This window comes from Leucoraja erinacea, chromosome 18, assembly GCF_028641065.1.
Source record: "Leucoraja erinacea ecotype New England chromosome 18, Leri_hhj_1, whole genome shotgun sequence".
Taxonomy (NCBI): domain Eukaryota; kingdom Metazoa; phylum Chordata; class Chondrichthyes; order Rajiformes; family Rajidae; genus Leucoraja; species Leucoraja erinaceus.
The window spans coordinates 25,894,051-25,912,094 of NC_073394.1; the positions used below are offsets into that span (position 1 = coordinate 25,894,051).

General features: G+C 39.8%; 1 protein-coding gene across 1 annotated transcript in view; it reads left to right on the forward strand.

Annotated features, from left to right (window-relative positions):
* The window catches only part of LOC129705833 (kielin/chordin-like protein), a 213,594-nt gene that overhangs the window by 141,817 nt on the left and 53,733 nt on the right, over positions 1-18,044 (forward strand). The window contains exons 18-23 of the mRNA XM_055649667.1: positions 1,539-1,705; positions 4,280-4,367; positions 11,419-11,501; positions 13,065-13,155; positions 13,793-13,875; positions 14,649-14,736. Of these exons, the coding sequence (XP_055505642.1) occupies positions 1,539-1,705; positions 4,280-4,367; positions 11,419-11,501; positions 13,065-13,155; positions 13,793-13,875; positions 14,649-14,736 (600 nt within the window). The remainder of the gene's footprint in view (positions 1-1,538; positions 1,706-4,279; positions 4,368-11,418; positions 11,502-13,064; positions 13,156-13,792; positions 13,876-14,648; positions 14,737-18,044) is intronic.

The window sequence follows — 18,044 nt, forward strand, 5'->3', positions numbered from 1 at the left end:
TTCATTTGTCAAGTTCTGCGGTTGTAAATAGAAACATGAAGTCATACAGCGTGAAAACAGGCCCTTTGGCCCAATTTTCCCAAGCTGCCCACCATGCTCCATCTACACTAGTCCCATCTGCGTGCATTTGCCCTATATCCCTCTAAATCTATCCTATGTATCTATTCCTCTAATTATCTCATATACCTCTACAACATCATCCCTCATCCTCTCCCTAAATTTCAGACCATCGAATCCCAGCAACGTCCTCATAAATCCTTTGTGCACCTTTTCCAGCTTGACAATGTATTTCCTATAACAGGGTGACCAAAACTGAACACAATCCTCTAAGTGTGGTCTAACCAATATCTTCTACAACTATAACATGACCTCCCAACATTAATGCCCATACTGATGAAAGCTAACGTGCTGAAAGCCACCTTGACTGCCATATCTACTTGTGACTCCACTTTCAAGGAACTATGTATCAGCACTGCCAGATCACTCTGTGCTATAACACTCCCTGGAGCCTTGCCATTCACTGTACCCTGGTTTGACTTCCCAAAATGTAGCACCTTGCACTTATCTGTATTAAACTCCATTAATCATTCTCAGCCCACCTGTCCAATCTATCAAGATCCTCTGCAATTTTTGACAATCATCTTCATTATCTACAATACCACCTACTTTAGTGTCATGTGTAAACTTATTGATCATGCATTGTACGTTCTCATCCAATCCATGTAGGTTAGTAAAAGGAGCCTGGACAAACAGTATTATCAGTAGATACTCAACATCGCCTCTTCGGCTCCTTTCAGGCTGAGTAAGAAATATCAGTAAAAGATTAATCTTGTATCATGAAAGTGACTGATGCTGACACTCATCACATTCCCCAAGGATATTCACAAGCAACATTATCGGGCCCTTCTCAAGTCTTGGAACCATTGACTGTTTTTTTGATGCCCAAACACTCCATCAGATGCTCCTTTATCTGCTGTCATAAATTTCAAGTACTCCACCACATGTAAACTCAATTGGCATGTGGCACTGGGAATGTATCATAACATTTTGTTCCTGTTTCTTCAAGAACTGCCATTTCTCTATAATATCTTACAGGTCTTTCATGCCTCGCCTTCTCCTTTCTCCTTTTTTTTAAGCACAAATTAATGACATATACACTGCACCATTGTGAATGTCGTTGACATAACATAATGTAGGCAAAATAAACTGTTGGACTATATTTTAGTGTTCCCTCGGATTTTCCTATGGAGAATGAGCTGTAATTAGTTGACAGAAAGATAAATGATCTTTTGCAAAGAATGCTTAGATCCAATTTTATAATGCTATTTGGACAATGGATGTTTAACATTTGTGTTGCTAATCAATTTCATGAGCTTGTGCCTCAACAGTTTTTTGTTCTTCCACCCAGAAATTGTGCCATCTGACAATCATTCTTCCATTGGTATTTTCTGAAGATTGAACAAACACATTCAAGTTTAATTGGAGGTATTCTGCCCTATGGATATATCGATACTGAATTGTAATGTGTTATTTTACAGAACCCCCACTTGCCCCAGGTCCAGTAATGGAATCTCTCAAGCAACCTTTCCCAGCTGCTATTCTGGGCACTCCCTGGACACCGCCAACATCCTGCAGGTTTAATGAGAGCTTACATCAGGATGGCAGCACCTGGACAGTGTCTGACTGTGTTAAGTGCATCTGTGAGGTAAGAGACTCTAAACATTTATTTGATTCCTTGAGGGAGGGTGCAGTGGAGTGATTCTGCTTAAGATGACCCGTGACCCTTCGATTCCTAAGGATAGGCATTGCTCTGTGTCGCACAGTTGGCAGAGGCCATTTGAATACAAGTTGACTTCTCTCAAGTTGAGAGAGTTGACCTCTCTCAAGAGGGCACTAATAATATTCCCACCCTTGCTTTTCTCTTTGGTTGGCTATCACTAACCCCAGGAGATTCCTGCTGCCTTGTCAAGATAGGGTATGGGACTGTCCAAGTTCATTCTTTGGAGCAATCAGAAATCTCTCCTACTGCCTGTAGTCTTTCACCTGCCTTACTGCAGATATTAGACTAACTCAAGGGCTGGCAAAGGCACAGAGCATACCAACTCTGGGGTAATGTGCAAAAGCATTTTGACTATTTTGTATGCTTATGATATACCTTGACATCCATTTATTGCGGAAATGTTAATTCAAAGCAGATTTTGCTTTTGTGGAGGTTTCGGGGTTGGCTCAGGAAGAATCAAAAAGTGTAGGACTCTTAGCAAGTGAATAATTGGTGCAAAAGTTAAAAGAATTGTGGTCAAATTACATTTTTATGGTCCACTCATGCCCAAACGAGGCTGACTAGTTTTTCTGTTCTTCCTCACACTACCATTTCTCAGCTCCTCGCTAAAATCATGGGATTTCTAGGTATATATGATCTGCACAAACTAGAAACCAGTTGCAATATTGTGGAGAATTAATTTGTGAAGTGGGTAAGGAATAGTTTTCTACATTATTTATTTGAGGAAACTGCAAGGGAATAGGTATTTTTGATCTTGTATGTGAAATTAGAAAGGGTTAATTAATATGGATGCAAATAACTACATTTGTTGGCTTTCAAAAAAAAAAGACACAAAGTGCTGGAGCAATTCTGCAGGTCAGGGAGCATTAATAACTTTTTCTAATTATTATGTTCCAATTACTGCTTCTCTGCTGATCTACTGCAAAAAGGAGCTAATCCTGCGCTGGAATGTGGTTTACCATTGCACAGTTGTGAATTTCTTTGCTACACCCAACACCACTTCTCTGCCGCCCATATTTCCTGATTCAACATTTCAGCAGCAAGCTTGTTCATTTCCTCTTCTGAAAGCAGACATAAAAGAAATACATTTCTATATTGCTGGAAGCCATTTGGCCTTTTTATCTCCCACTTTTGGGGTTTCAAGTTCATAGTTTTTCAATTCCCTGTTTACTCCCCAAATAAATTCCTTTTGAGGGCTAAGTGTACATAATAAATCTTGCACTGGAAACTTGGATCTAAGGCGCCTTGCTTATTTTTGGTGAGTCGATATTGTGCTTTTTACCTTGCAGTGATGAATTGATTGGAATGAAATTATACATCAGAGATGTGCATCGCATCATTATCTAAAGTATATGTAGTATTACTACACCCAATAACAAACAACATGTTCTTTTATAATTAATACATTGAAGTTGTATGTGCAGTAAGTAGTGGACAATTCAGAAGTGTTATTCTCAATGCCTTAGAGCATACCATATATAATATGTGTACAGTTTGCTATACATGAATGTCGAGCATTGTGGGCTCTTGTCCTGCCTTCAGGCAGAAAGCAAGGCTATTTCTTGAAAATGGATCTGCATAATAGTTGAAACTGGCACAACTGCAGCGGGAGACACATTCTTGCCTCTCAAAGTGATATCCACTGAGGGAGCAAGTAGACTAGAAAGCAGAATCGCTCTGTCTCCCACATAAGAATTTGTGATTCTGGCCAAGAAAGGAAGAAAATCCAACTTGCAGTTACCTGCATCTTAAACTCTTCATTCATCTAAATTAAGTACATTTTATTGTGTTCTTGGTATGGAATATTTTGGCTAAATAGAGAAGAAAAGAATTTTAGGTGTGTTAACTTCCTTGGATTACTTTTTATGAATAAATTAATGATTACTCATAATTGTCCAGTGGAGATCTAGAGAGTGGCCAAAATGACACTGCCCTGTACATGATTTATTGCAGTTGTGTGCACTGTCTTTGCTTTTCAAATGCTCAGACAATTAAGGAAACGTGTGTTCCCTGGGATTATAGCTGCATGGTGAAAGGGAACCCAGCATAGGTCTTTCCTCTTCAGCTGATATTCCTCCTGCCATATTTGAACACACATTTTAGGATTGTAGATCAGTGCAATACAGAGAGGGTTCAGGGCTGCTGAAGGTACTGTACTTTTAATAAGATATTAAAACAAGCCCGATGAAGAACTTAAGAAATCACAAAGCACTACTTCAAAGAAAAGAAGAATTTTCCTTGATATTCTGACCAATAATTTCATGTCCATTAGCCATATTAATACAGATTATCGGGTTGTTATCTCATTGCTCATTATGAGTTTTCATTGGCAAACATTGCTACTGTCCTTATGTGCCTGAATAAAATTTAGGTCATAAAAGGTGACGGTGTAAATACTTACCCTGTCTTGTTTTTTTTTATTGTTCTTTCCCTTGAGCGTGCCGTAGATCACATTGGAAATGAGATGTGTTTTCTCTTCTCTCTGTTTACCTCCGCTAGTTGGGATCAGCCGTATGTACCACATGCCCTTCACTACCTTGTACCAAGACGGAGCTGCTGCCAGGGGTCTGCTGTCCTGTTTGCAAGTGTAAGTAAATTCCTACAATGTAATGTAAGATGATTGATTAATGTGAAAAATGGCAAGAGTTCATCGTCAATCTTTCCCCAACCCTTCCTCTTGATATCACTGAGCCTCATTCGGACATTTTCCCTGACATAATGTCCCTTTCCATTTATAACTGGAGTTGGGGAGATTCATGTCCGTCATCAGCCATGGGTCCGTTCTTTCCTGTAGCTGGTTTAAAAAATACTAGAGGATTTAAATTAATGAATGGAATTGTTGGCTGGTTTTCTTATCATTCTTCTGCCTGATTTAATAACCCCCCAATTTACTTGAGTGAATCAGTGTGTCTGCATGCAGCTCCAGGCAGCTTTCCTGGGAATGTACACTTCCTAAGCCACTGGAAAGTGTATGGATCATGAATTTAAGCACATTTTTCCTCCTGGGTTCCAAGAGGCCAATCAACATGCCCATGTGAATGCTTATTTCCTTTCTCGTACAGGCTCACTAGATGGACATATTGAAGATTAGACGTTTGTTTGCCTAGATTTCTCAAATGTGTTTAATGGGTTCCTTGTGTTGGGAGATCCCATCTCAATTTTCTGGATTTTTTTTTACCCTTGAAATTGGGTGCTGACAGGTTCTGCTTATATTCCCTGCTGACAGGGAGATATAATTAGGGAACTCTGTTAGTAATTTATTTTTTAAGGGAAAGCTCTCCACCACACCTGAACTGATGTAATCCTTGTTTATGGCATTTCTCCACGATATTTGATTGTTTTATCATTCAATGGAGCAAGGTCTTTGGCTTGGGTGGACTCTGACATTAGCATTCCCCAAAATATTTAGCATCTTTGGGAATTCTGGGAGGGAATCTTTCAGGATCTTGCGAGGCAGATGAAAGTAAAGCAGTCCATTTTTTCAGGGAACAGGGAGAGTTGTCTTAGCCATTTTATAATGCAAGACCAATTTGTGACATTTTTGTAATGAACAGGATTTAATGCTGGTTTTGAGGTATTAATTTGCAAAAGGTCTCCTGAGTTTCTCAAGTTGGCTTACCTGAATTTAGGACATATACGCAATTTATGAGAAAATTCTTATATATTTGTTAAACTGCACATTTTGTCTTCTGCAATTACAGCTAAGGTGGATACAAAGAACAGAATAGGTTTGGAGTTTAAGAAAACTGATCCATTATCCAGAATTTGCCTACAGCCACACAATTCCAAATAGTTCTACCAGTGTTTCTTGATCTTTTCAAGGTTTGAAATTTTACATTAGGATAGAAAATGTGAACTTTTTATCCCACCAAAGAAACACAAGACAATTGGTAATGTACTATCCGTTGGTTTGGTATCAGATCCTACTGGGTAAAATACATTAGCATTGACCCAGGCGATGACAACTATCTTTATTGTGTTGCATCTGAGATTTCTGATCCAAGCAGTTTTCTAGAATTTGAACAGAATCCACTTGGCTGACATTTCTGTGCAGCACCAACAGTGTTAAATGTGTTTTTTTTAAATGAGATATTAAACTTGTCTACCAGGAAGTGCTCTGTAATGAATTTGCTCCTTAAGCAACAAGAGCAATGAGTTTATCCATCTCATCACTGTTTGTTTGAAATTCTCCATCACGTTTGCCGGTGTGACTATAGAGAATGAACTTGAAAATGATTGATTATTTATATCTGCCAATGAAATAACCATTCTTTACAATACATATATAGTTACTTTAGGTTATTTTATAAATTAGTCAACAGCATTATTTTTGGTACATCTTCTGTTGTGTTGTTTGTGTACCTTTCAGGGGTAGGAGAATAATTAAATAAATAAATTCTTACTGAACCCATTGTTGGTTCTAGGAATTTTTTTTTATTGTGGCGAAGTCGATACTGAACTGCTTGAAAGATTAAATAAGTGTTTATATTAGTTTGTAAAAGCATAAGGTTCTTGGTATCAAAAACTATAACCACAGAGTTATTGCAGGTGGACGAGGAATATATTGTGAAAGTGAGGCAAAGGTTATAAAACAAAATTAACGTGTACTTGACAGCTACAAAGGTTGAATCAGTGCAGCAGTTTTCAAATAAGTAGATTAGAGTGAATGTAACTAAATATCTCTAACCAGAAGAAAGAACTTACTGAACGTGAATGAAAACTATTTTCTCAGACAGTGTAACACTGGTACAAACCAATGTATGTGACTCTTCGTGATTTAAAAAAAATATTCCGAGATATTTATAGACCACTGCTATTGTTGTACAACTTCATAGATTTTAAGCAGGCTTTCAACTGTGCATTGTAAGAAGGGACATGACATAGTATTTCTGAGAAACTTTACAGATTGATTAAAAATGTCTTTAACAAAGTTCTGAGCGCTAACGCATGAAAATACATGGCATACATCATTTTGGTTGTGACATGTATACATGATGTCACCTGATTTATTTAATTACCATAGAAAGCTGTAATGAATCATTCACCAAAAATAATATTGGTAGAATCTCCTTATGTAGCAAGATGTTAAACATTCTCAGATTTGCTTTGGATACTGACCTTGTAATATCTAAAGCAGTTTTGCAAACATTAATTTTAATGGTTCAATTATGTTTTATTGCACATATCCCCAAGTGCAGTGAAATTATTTTTTGCATACAGTTCAGTAATGTATTACTATTCATAAACACAATCTTAGAATTGAATGTATGTGTAGCCTCCGAGAATGTTAGAAGCATTTTTACACAGTTCCTTTATGGTACATTTTTTTTACCTTGAATAAATTTAATTTTGATTAAATAAAAAAAACAATTTCAGATTAGTATAAAGTGTATAGAAATAGAGCACTGCAACAATATACAAATGTTGCCAGGTTTTAGTGACATTTTCAAACTCCAAGCTGCTGATCATGAAGGGCTGTTGACTAGGCGGCATAACAAGGACGGCTTGACCAATCAAAGTTGTTGGTGTCCCTCACTGTTCAGTGCCATTGCCGGCTGTGTCCGGTCTGCGTGCTCGGTCTCTTAGAGAGGCAGCCAATCCAGTTGAGCCTCTGGCAGCTGCAGGGCGTGTGGCCGTTGCCTCGATCCGGATCCTCGTATCAGTCGGCGAACCATCATCTCTCTCCTCGCCCGGCCACAATTCAGCCTTTGTGCTATGAGGTAGCCTCCTACAGCTGACCTTGGCAAATTAAGACTTGGGTTCCACTTACCGGCCCTTCAAACCCCTGTCTCACGGTGCGAGCAAAATTAAAACAAATTTAACTTGTGGTAATCAAGTACAATTAACGTAGCGGGAACGTCGGAACTCGTGGATGCAACTTAGCGACTCGTGGCGCTAACGGCAGGTACCCGTGAAACTTGTTAACTCTTGAAAAAATTCAAATATGTTTAAAGTTTTCCACGAGTAAAATGTACTGCTGAAGTTAAAAATTGAAACATTTAAACACGTTGTAAGAACATAGTGGCCCGTGCGTTTACTTTAGTGACTCATGAGTCTACCATGGGCACTCAGCGGGCAGGCAGCATCTCTGGAGCGAAGAAATGGGTGACGAGATGACATTTCCAAATTTTTGCTGCGTCTTTGTGTAACTCCAGCACCGTGTGTTCACTTTTTGTCAACCAGCATCTGCCCTTTCTTGTGTATTACATTATTTGTATCCGTGGCAGTTGATTGTCGCTCCCTTAAGTTTCCCAGGGGTTAGGGACGGGACTGGAGTCGGGAGGGAAATGTGGGGGGGAGGAGGGAGGAGAGGGGGTGGAGAGAGGAGGGGGCGACAGATGGGGGTGTCTTCATTCACTGGCGGCGGGTGCCTGTCACTGAAACAGGCAGGTGAGATTTCACATCCACCTTGTATGTGTGTGTCTCTCTCTCCCTCCCTCCCTCTCACACAGGCTGAGAGACTCTGCCTCTGTGAGTGTACGTCTCTTTCTCCCCCTCTCCCCTCAACACACAGTAAGACCGAGGTACTGTGCTCAGTTCATCTGTGTCTCCCACATACACAGTAAAACTCTGCTTTGTGTGTGTATATATACGTCTCCCCTCATTTATCTCTTTCTCCCTCTCCCTCTCCCTTTCTCCCCCCACACACAATAAGACCGATGTATTCTGCTTAGTCTCTCTTCCCTCCCACACACACAGATAGATTGAGGTCCTGTGCACTCTTTCTCTCTCTCCCACAGTCACGCCGAAGTACATCACACTGCCTCTGTGCCTCTCTCTCTCTCTCTCTGTCTCTCTCCCCACTCTCCTTCCGACACAGTCAGAGGCCCACACTGTCTCTGTGCCTCTCTTTCTCTCTCTCTGTCTCTCTCCCCCACTCTCCTTCCGACACAGTCAGAGGCCCACACTGTCTCTGTGCCTCTCTCTCCCCTACACACACACTGAGGTACACACTGCCCGTTGTGTGTGTGTGTCTGCCTCTGTCTCTCTCCCCCACACACACAATTAAAGGTACTCCACACTGCCTGTGTGTGTGTGTGTGTGTCTCTCTCTCCCTGTCCCACCACCAACACACAGACAGTCAGTCAGTCAGTGGAACTCCACACTGTGTGTGGTGTGTGTGTGCGCGCCTCTGTCTCTCCCTATCACAGTCAGAGTGAGGTACTCCCCCCGCAGTCTCTCACGTGGCCACTCCACGGGTAGGGTGCATCTGCCTCCCTCAGGCTGCCCAGGCAGTCAGACATGACTCCGGTGGCGGGCTCCATGCACAGCCCGTCCCAGCCGGCTGGGAGCGGCGACGGAGGGCAGGGGGAAGTTGGCCACCAGCGGGGCAGTCTCGGCTCTCCACATCCAACAAGTTGTCGGAGCAAGGCGGCGGTGGCGTGGTGGCCATGCAGTCCGAGTCTCGCTGGATCCTCGTAACCCTCGGCCTCTGTCAAATGGGTGAGTTTAACCTGATCCCCGCCCCCACCTCCCTCCACCTCAACCCATGCCTGGGCACCAAAGCAGCTCAGGAGGCGAACCCTGAGCTCCGTCACCCAACAATCTGATGTGCACATCCGTCCACATTCAAATATTTCATCTCCCGTCTCCCCGCAGTGTGTAGACCTGGCAGTAAATTCAATTAAAATATAGCAAACCTCCGCCCGCTGGTCTTCTAACAACGTGATGTGTGTTTCAAACAAATCATAAGTGTAAATGATTGAAGGGCGTACCTTTGATGTCTTCATGATGGTGACTCTACTTTTAAAAGTAGTTAATTTTAAGGTTGCTTCTTTAAAAATTTCTCAATGGCTAATTTTTTTTTAATGGCAAGAATTCTGATTGAAATGGAGACCCAGATGTCACATTTTTTAGTTGAAATGTTATTGTTTTCTTAATTGTTTGAACCATTTTTTGTTTTTAAAATGTTATACTATTCTCTGAAGAAATATATGTTAAGGAAGTAATCAAAAGGAAAGTGGTATTTAACTGTTCTGACCCCCAGCTGAGTTAACATGGCATGTCACATACAGCATGGAACGAAAGACAAATCTTAGCTTTTAAACTGTCTTTGGAAGGAGTGTTGTCCAAATGCCCATTGCTCCCTGCCACGCACAGAGTGAGATTAGGAATCTGATATCACCAAAGCCTTCCTGTTTGGTTGCACTCTGTAAATAATCTGATGCCATTTGTGAATAGACAGAGAAACCCACTAATTCTTTGGTAAATGGCTGTGCTTTGTCTGACGACCATTTGTTCAGCTTTATGCATGAGTCTGTGCCAGACATCTGAATGCTTTTGTTTTGTATTTGTATTTAAGAGATAGCAGGCAGCTCTGTTCACCTCTCAGAACTTGGTTCCCATCCAGCCCAGATTGGTAGGAAATTTGAACTAGCTGAATCTAAACTATCAGAATTTAGCTCCTAAAGGATGAAATTACCCCTTTTGTGTGTAGATGGAGTGTTAAATGGAAGGGCCAATAAAACGCGCTTACATAAATGCTCCTGAAATAACTAATTAACAACTTAAGCAATATATATATGCAACAGACTTAGTATTGCTTGACTATAAAACAAACACAAGTGACCTTTGCCTGAAATCAACATAGCATTAGGTACCTACCAGGCAAGCTGAAATAAATCTCCACAACGAGGGCTGATATGGCATTAAATATATTAATGACTTTGAATGAATACGATGGCAAATATGGAGACTGCCATGATAGAAACCTGTGATCAATAGTCAAAACAAATCTACCCAAATTTACCTGTGAAAATTCCTACATAAATGGAAGGAATATCGTTGAGAACTAACCCAACAGGATCACAAAAGGGAATAAATGTAGCTAATTGTTAATAATAATTCTAATTGTTCAGAAATGCCGCTGGCTGACATCAATTAATTTTTATTCAAATAAACATTCTCCAATCTCAGCTTTTATCAGTTTATCTGTATGTCAGTTTACTAAATTGCAGGTGAAACAAGAAATTCAAGGACTGTTTATTTAGTAATTGAAGAGGGGCTGGCTTCACATAAAGTGAAAGGTATAAAGTGCAATTGGAATTTCTCAGATTACCTTCTAATCCCTTTTTTCAGATATTACCACGCAGGTTATACTTAAGATTGTGTATGAACGGAGGAAAAAGCTCCATAGACGCATGTATAATTCCATGTCTTGACAGAGGAAATATACCTTTTAAATATAAATACAGGTCATCCCAGTGTATCTGATATTTTTAGATAAAAAATGGGCACATGTCCAAAGCATATACAGAAGATCTGCCCTAAGAACCTAAACAAACATTTATGGTAAAGACTGCTCAGCCTTTTCTTCAATTATTCACAGGAGGTGAACTTCATTGGTGATGCCAACAATTATCCTCTATCTTTAATTGACCCTGAACTGAGGAAACATTTGAGGGTCATCTACATCAGTGAGTTTGGAGTCACATGTAGAACATACTGGTGAAGATGAAGGATTTCCTTCTCTGAACTAAGATTGGTTAAACTAAAAAAGATGCTTAAATTGAGAATTTATTTCCGACAAGTGAACTTTGACCCAGATAATCTTGATATCTTTCTCCACATGTGTTTGTTCTGCTGAGCATTTCCGGTTATTAACATATTAAACAGATTGTTTCCCTTTGACTTTCTAGCCTGTGTTTCCGATGGAAGCATCTATGCCCACAACTCCTCATGGATTTCACCATCCCAGCCCTGTTTGACCTGTTCCTGTCAGGTAACTATTGACGCTAGTAATAACTGAATCCTGAATCATTCTGCACAAATTCTGTCTTTCTGTCATCATATTCTGTTTTTCAAATCTGCATTAATGTATGTAAGTGTTAGAAGGTAAGTTGTTGATTGTGACCTCATCTGGAAGACTTAATTATATCATTGAGAATCATGCTCTGTGGCTGCACAAATGATATTGATGAGATAAACATGAAAGTATGTTTCAAATGATATAATACTTACTACATAAATAAGTAGAATTTTAGGATCCATTTTCGGTAAATCAAAATGACCTAAGGTTGTAAATTGTTTCAAAGGGAAAAGCAAGCACAATTTTTGTTTTAGTCAAATAAAATATAATAGCTTAGATGTGTTTAGTTTATTATTGCCACGTGTACCGAGGTACAGTGAAAAGCTTTTGCTTGAATGATATCCAGTCAGCGAAAAAAGACTATACTTGATTACAGTCAAGATGTCCACATAGTTGAACTAAAGATTTTAAAGAGAGGCGCGATTGTAATGTATGATAGCAGATCCACTTTTGGAACCAGCATGCAAAGAGTCACCTGGCTTTGGTGCCATTTTGCTTAATGTTCACTACTTATGAATCTAGGGAAACCAAGAACAATAGCTCCAGGTGAAAAATCAAATGAGTTCTGGAGACAGAATCTCAATGCTTTCCTTGGAGATTTGATCATAAAGATAAATCTATTACAGCATGTAAGTTAGTCATGGTAATAATAGGCACACATAAAAATTAGTGGAAACTACATTTTATATACATTAGAAAAATGATTAAAGGATTGTATTTGTTTGGGATTATTTCCAAATTAACTTGAAGGTTTGAATATTAGTGCTATTTAAACATTTAAAATGTTGGATTGAGAGAGATAAGCACGTGTTAAAGGGACAATCTTTGATGAACTGAATGACCTTCCCCAGCCTTGACTAATTTTGTATATTTGCATTGGAAGCTTCTCCGTTGAAAATAATTATTTAAGATTTTGATTCCAAATTAATTTATTTGCATGTTCTGTGATATAAATGCATTAAAGAGGGCAATAAGATAGTAGCAGGCACGTGCCATGAGTAATTACTCAAGGTAGGCAGTCAGTCGGCTTTTAAAAAAAATTAAACCACACATGCGTAGATTGTTCTCTCCGTAAAATTAAAAATAAAAATAAAGACAGTAACAATTCAATTTGCCCAAGGTTTCCTAGTCTCCTTTATTCTGAATTACTGAATGGGTGGGGGGGGGGGGGGGGGGTGAAGGTTGATGGCAGGTGGAGAGATGGTGGGAAAAACGGGAGTACAGGGAAAAGTTGAATCAGTTGTCATCTAATTGAATGACAACACTTGTTCCAGTGCCTACCTTGCCTACCCTGATGGCACGTGCGAGGAAATGCGAAGGATATGAAAGCATAAGTCAAAATGTTCCGTTGAATCTGATCAAGAAAATACATTTATTCATTTTTAAATACTAATCGAGTATAGTTATTTCCCATCAATATTGGTTTGGTCGTTTGCTTCAGGTGTTGAAGTTGACTATGTGTTCTTAACCTTTCAGGAAGGCGAGGTGCTTTGCCAATTTATTGTTTGCAAAACCTCCTGTAGCCATCAGGTTCTTGAAGAAGGTCAATGCTGTGGAACATGTGAAAGTGAGTATAATCTATTATTACTCTAAAGAAACCTCCTAAAAGATTTATCCAGTGTATTTAGTACACACAGAAAGCAAATCATTTTACCACTGGCAGAAGTAGTCTAGTATTTTAATTTTGTTAATGCAATTTTCTGCTTGATTATTAGTAACAAATAAAATGTTCCACCTCAGGAAACCAGTGTCAGGTATTAAGTTGGTTAAACACAATATTGGTCTCTTTTTCCACAACCCTTTTAATCCTGACCCGAAACGCCACCTATCAATGTTCTCCAGAGATGCTGTTTCAGCCCAGCAACTTGTGTTTAGCTTAAGAAACCAGCATCTGCAGTCCCTGTGTCTTATGTGACTTGATAACATATGTTTGTTGCAATCATTATGACGGAAGTTGCAACTTGGCAAGCACCAAATAGAAAATATAAACATCTAGTCATTAACATTGATCTAATGATTGCTAACGTATCTTTGAAAATGTATGGTAGCATCTCTGAAAACAATTTCTGAACTAGATTATTTTCATTGGAAGTTCTTGGATAATGCCTTTCATCACATGTCAAACACCATTGGTTAAAGTGGCAATTAATTGCACTATTTGTGTTTGAGGTTCTGCCACATCAGTGATGCTTTATTTTTTCCAGATTGTCTCTATGAAGGCAGAACTGTGGACCATGAAGCTGTTTTCTCTCCCTCCAATGACAATTGTACTCTTTGTGCCTGCATTGTAAGTAGAATATCCTGCTCATAATATATTCCATTTGCGTTGTTTTTATATATTCATTTTTTGCTGATTTTGTCAAAGTTGATATTTATCTCTGAGAAGGTGGTTGTGAGCTGTCACCTTGGATTACTGCAGTCTTTTCTGTGAAATTACTTCCATGGTGTTAAGGAGATACAAGGAACTGCAGATGTTTGTTTTCAAAAAAGACACACAAAGTGCTGGAATAACCTAGCAGGGCAGGCAGCATCTTTGGAGAACATGGCTAGGTGACATTTCAGGTCAGGACACCTCTTCAGACTCAAATAAGGGTCCCAACCAGAACCATCACTTATCCATGGTCTCAACAGATGCTGCCTGACCCGCTGAGTTACTCCAGTAATTTGTATCTCCTTCCATAGTGTTGTTGGGCGGGGAGTTCCAGGACCCAGCTGCAACAATGATTGAAGTGTAAAGTACTTCCAAGTCAGAATGGTTGGAACCTGTAGTTTCCAATACTCTGTTGTCCTTGTCATTTTTGGCTGCAAGGGACCATTGGTTTGGGAGCAATTGGGAGAAAGATTGGGAAGATTGGATGTTAAGGTAAACTAGGGGAGAAACTGTTGTGTTTTATTGATGGTACATACTGCAGTCACTGTTAAAAGAAATACTTTTGGTATTACAAAATTTGCACCATACCAACCTTATCATTGTGAGGCAGTCAAATGACTCAAATATAAAGTGTTTTCTCTTATCTGTGTGTATTATGGGTTTTGATTAATTATTTTTCATTTTCCCAGTCTGGAAATGTGAAATGTATCACACCTGAGTGCCCTCCTGTTACATGCAAGAAACCAGTTCAGTTGGATTGTTGCCCTTCATGTCCAGGTTAGTGTATGTTTGATATCTGTAGTGTGCCAAAAATGATGACTTATTACTGAACTCTGATCGGCTCCAGTCCCTTCAACTCTAATTCTTTTGCCATGTATTTAGACTAGAAAATGTAACAATTTTATTTCTTAACTTGATACGCTGATAAGGTTAGCATGAGACTATAAGACTAAAAAACCTTGCATTTACGTTGATATAATTTTCTACAAACTCCTTGCATCAATATACAGTAGGAGCTTTCATGCCATTTAGGGAGGGCTTTAGCCATGAAAGGGCTCTGATCTTACTTCAGTGGTAAAAAGTATTGTCAGTCGTATCAGCCAACACTAGATTAGGGATGTCATCAGAAATCTTACTGGACATTTGTGCACTTGATAACTTAAATAGAAAGATATCATCATTGTACTTATAAGGGAGAAGAGTTATTTCTAACACCATCCATCAAACCAACCAACATATCAAAATATTTCTCACAATTATGCCGTATAATCTCGACAGTTAAGTAGCACAAATTAGTTTTTACAAATTAATAAAATTCAATTTTCTGATGCATTTTAACTGAGGATGCATTTTGCACTTCCTTCATATTTTATATACTTATATCTGCCACATTGCAGATCAAATTTGAGGCAGCACAGTGGCACAGTTCGTAGGGTAGCTGCTTTTCAGCTCCAGTGACATCAGTTCAATTCTTTCCCTCAGTGCCGTCTGTATGCAGTTTGGATATTCTCGCCGTGTCTGCATGGGTTTTTTCTCAGTGGTCTGATTTCCTTCCATGTCTCAAAGGTTACACACAGGTTGGTAGGCTAATTGATGACTGTGTGTGGGTGAGTGATAGATGATAGAAGTATGTGGGGAATGAAACAATGGAATTGGTGTAAGTGGGTGCTTGATGGTTAGCACAAGTTCAGTGAGCAGTAGGGCTAGTTTCCATGCTGTAAGGCTCGAACTATACATGTTCCTTTTTAATAATTATGGCAGAATCGTAGGCATCATGAGCCATCCAACTCCTTCCACCAAAAAAGGATTTCTGCCTTGGGACCTCATGGATATGTCAACGGCGGGCAAACCTACCCCTTAATCTTAATCTGTAACCCCTGATTCTCAATTCCCCCAACATCAGGAACATTTTTCTTGCATCTAGCCTGTCCAATCCTTTAAAAATTTTAAATGTTTTTATAAGATCCCCTCTTACCTAAATTCCAGTGAATGCAAGCCCAGTCGACGCATTCTTTCATCATATGCTAGTACCGCCATCCCGGAAATTTACCTGGTGAACCTACACTGCACTCAAGAGCAATAATGTCCTTCCTCAAATTAGGAGACCAAAATTGCACACAATACTCCAGGTTCCACCTCACCAGGTGGTACAACTGCAGTCAGACCTCCTTGCTTCTAAACTCAAATCCGTCGCAATGAAAGCCAACATGCAATTAGCTTTCTCACTGCCTGCTGTACCTGCATGCTTATTTTCAGTGACTGATGTATAAGCACACCCAGGCCCCATTGCACCTCCCTTTGATCTGACACCATTCAGATAATAATCTGCCATCCTTGTCTTGCCACCAAAGTGGATAACCTCACATTTATCCACTTTATACTGCATCTGCCATGCATCTGCCCACTCATCCAACCTATCCAAGTCACTACAGCCTCATAGCATCCTCCTCGCAGCTCACACTGCCCCCCAGCTTCGTGTCATCCACAAACTTAGAGATGTACCATTTAATGCCCTCATCTAAATCGTGAATATATATATTGTAAATAACTGGAGTCCCAGCACGGAGCCTTGGGGCACCCCACTAGTCACTGCCGCCATTCTGAAAAGGACCTGTTAATTCCTACTCTTTGCTTCCTGTCTGCCAACCAGTTCTTTATCTATGTCAATACTGTGCCCCCATTACCATGTGCTCTAATTTTGCACACTAATCTCTTGTGTGGGACCTTATCAAAGGCTTTTTGTAAGTCCGGATACACCACATCCACTGGCTCTCCCTTATCCATTCTACTTGTTACATCCTCAAAAAACTCCAAAAGAATAGTCGAGCATGATTTCTCCTTCATAAATCCATACTGACTTTGATCGATCCTGTCACTGCTTTCCAAATGCGCTGCTATTACATCTTTAATAATGGACTGAAGCATCTTCCCCCACTACCGATGTAAGGCTAACTGGTCTATAATTCCCTGTTTTCTCTCTCCCTCCCTTCCTAAAAAGTGGAGTTACATTAGCTACCCTCCAGTCCACAGGAACTGATGCAGAGTCTATAGAACATTGGAAAATGATCGCCAATGCTTTCACGATGTCTAAGGCCACTTCTTTGAGTAATCTGGGAGGCAGACCATCTGGCCCTGGGGATTTATCTGCCTTCAGTCCCTACAGTTTACCTAACACCATTTCCTGACTAATGTGGATTCCCTTCAGTTCCTCCCGGCCACTAAATCCTCAGTCCCCTTGTATTTCTTGGAGATTGTTTGTGTCTGCCTTAGTGAAGACAGAAACAAAGTAATCGTTTAACAGTTCTGCCATTTTCTTGTTTTCCATTATAACTTCACCTGTTTCTGACTGTAAGTGACATTTGTCTTCGCTAATCTTTTCTTTTTTACATTTTAGACAATTTTTATATTCCCTGCAAGCTTTCTTTCATTCTTTATTTCCCCCCTCTTAATTAAACCCTTTGTCTTCCTCTGTTGAATTCTAAATTTCTCCCAGTCCTCCGGTTTGCCGCTTCCTCTGGCCAATTTATATGCCTCTTCTTTGGATTTAACATGATCCGGCATTTCCCTCATGAGCAATGGTTGAGCCACCTTCCCCATTTTATTTTTTGCGCCAGACAGGGATGAACAATTTTTTGAGTTCATCCATGTGATCTTTAAATCTTTGCCATTGCATCTCCATCGTCAACCCTTTAAGTATAATTTGCCAGTTTATCCTAGCCAATTCCCGTCTCATACCTTCAAAGTCTACTTTCTTTAAGTTCAGGACCCTAGTCTCTGAATTAACTGTGTCACTCTCCATTCTAATGCAGAATTCCACCATATCATGGTCACTTTTGCCCAAGGGGCTTTGCACAACAAGATCGTTAACTAATCCTTCCTCATTACACAGTCTAGGATGGCCTGCCCTCTAGTCGGTTCCTTTACATAGTGGCTTAAAAACCATCCCATATACATTCCAGGAAATCCTCCTCCTCAGTGCTGTTATCAATTTGTTTGGCCCAATCTATATGTAGACTAAGGTCACTCATGATAACTGCTGTACCTTTGCCACATGCATCCCTGATTTCCTGCTTGATGCACATTGA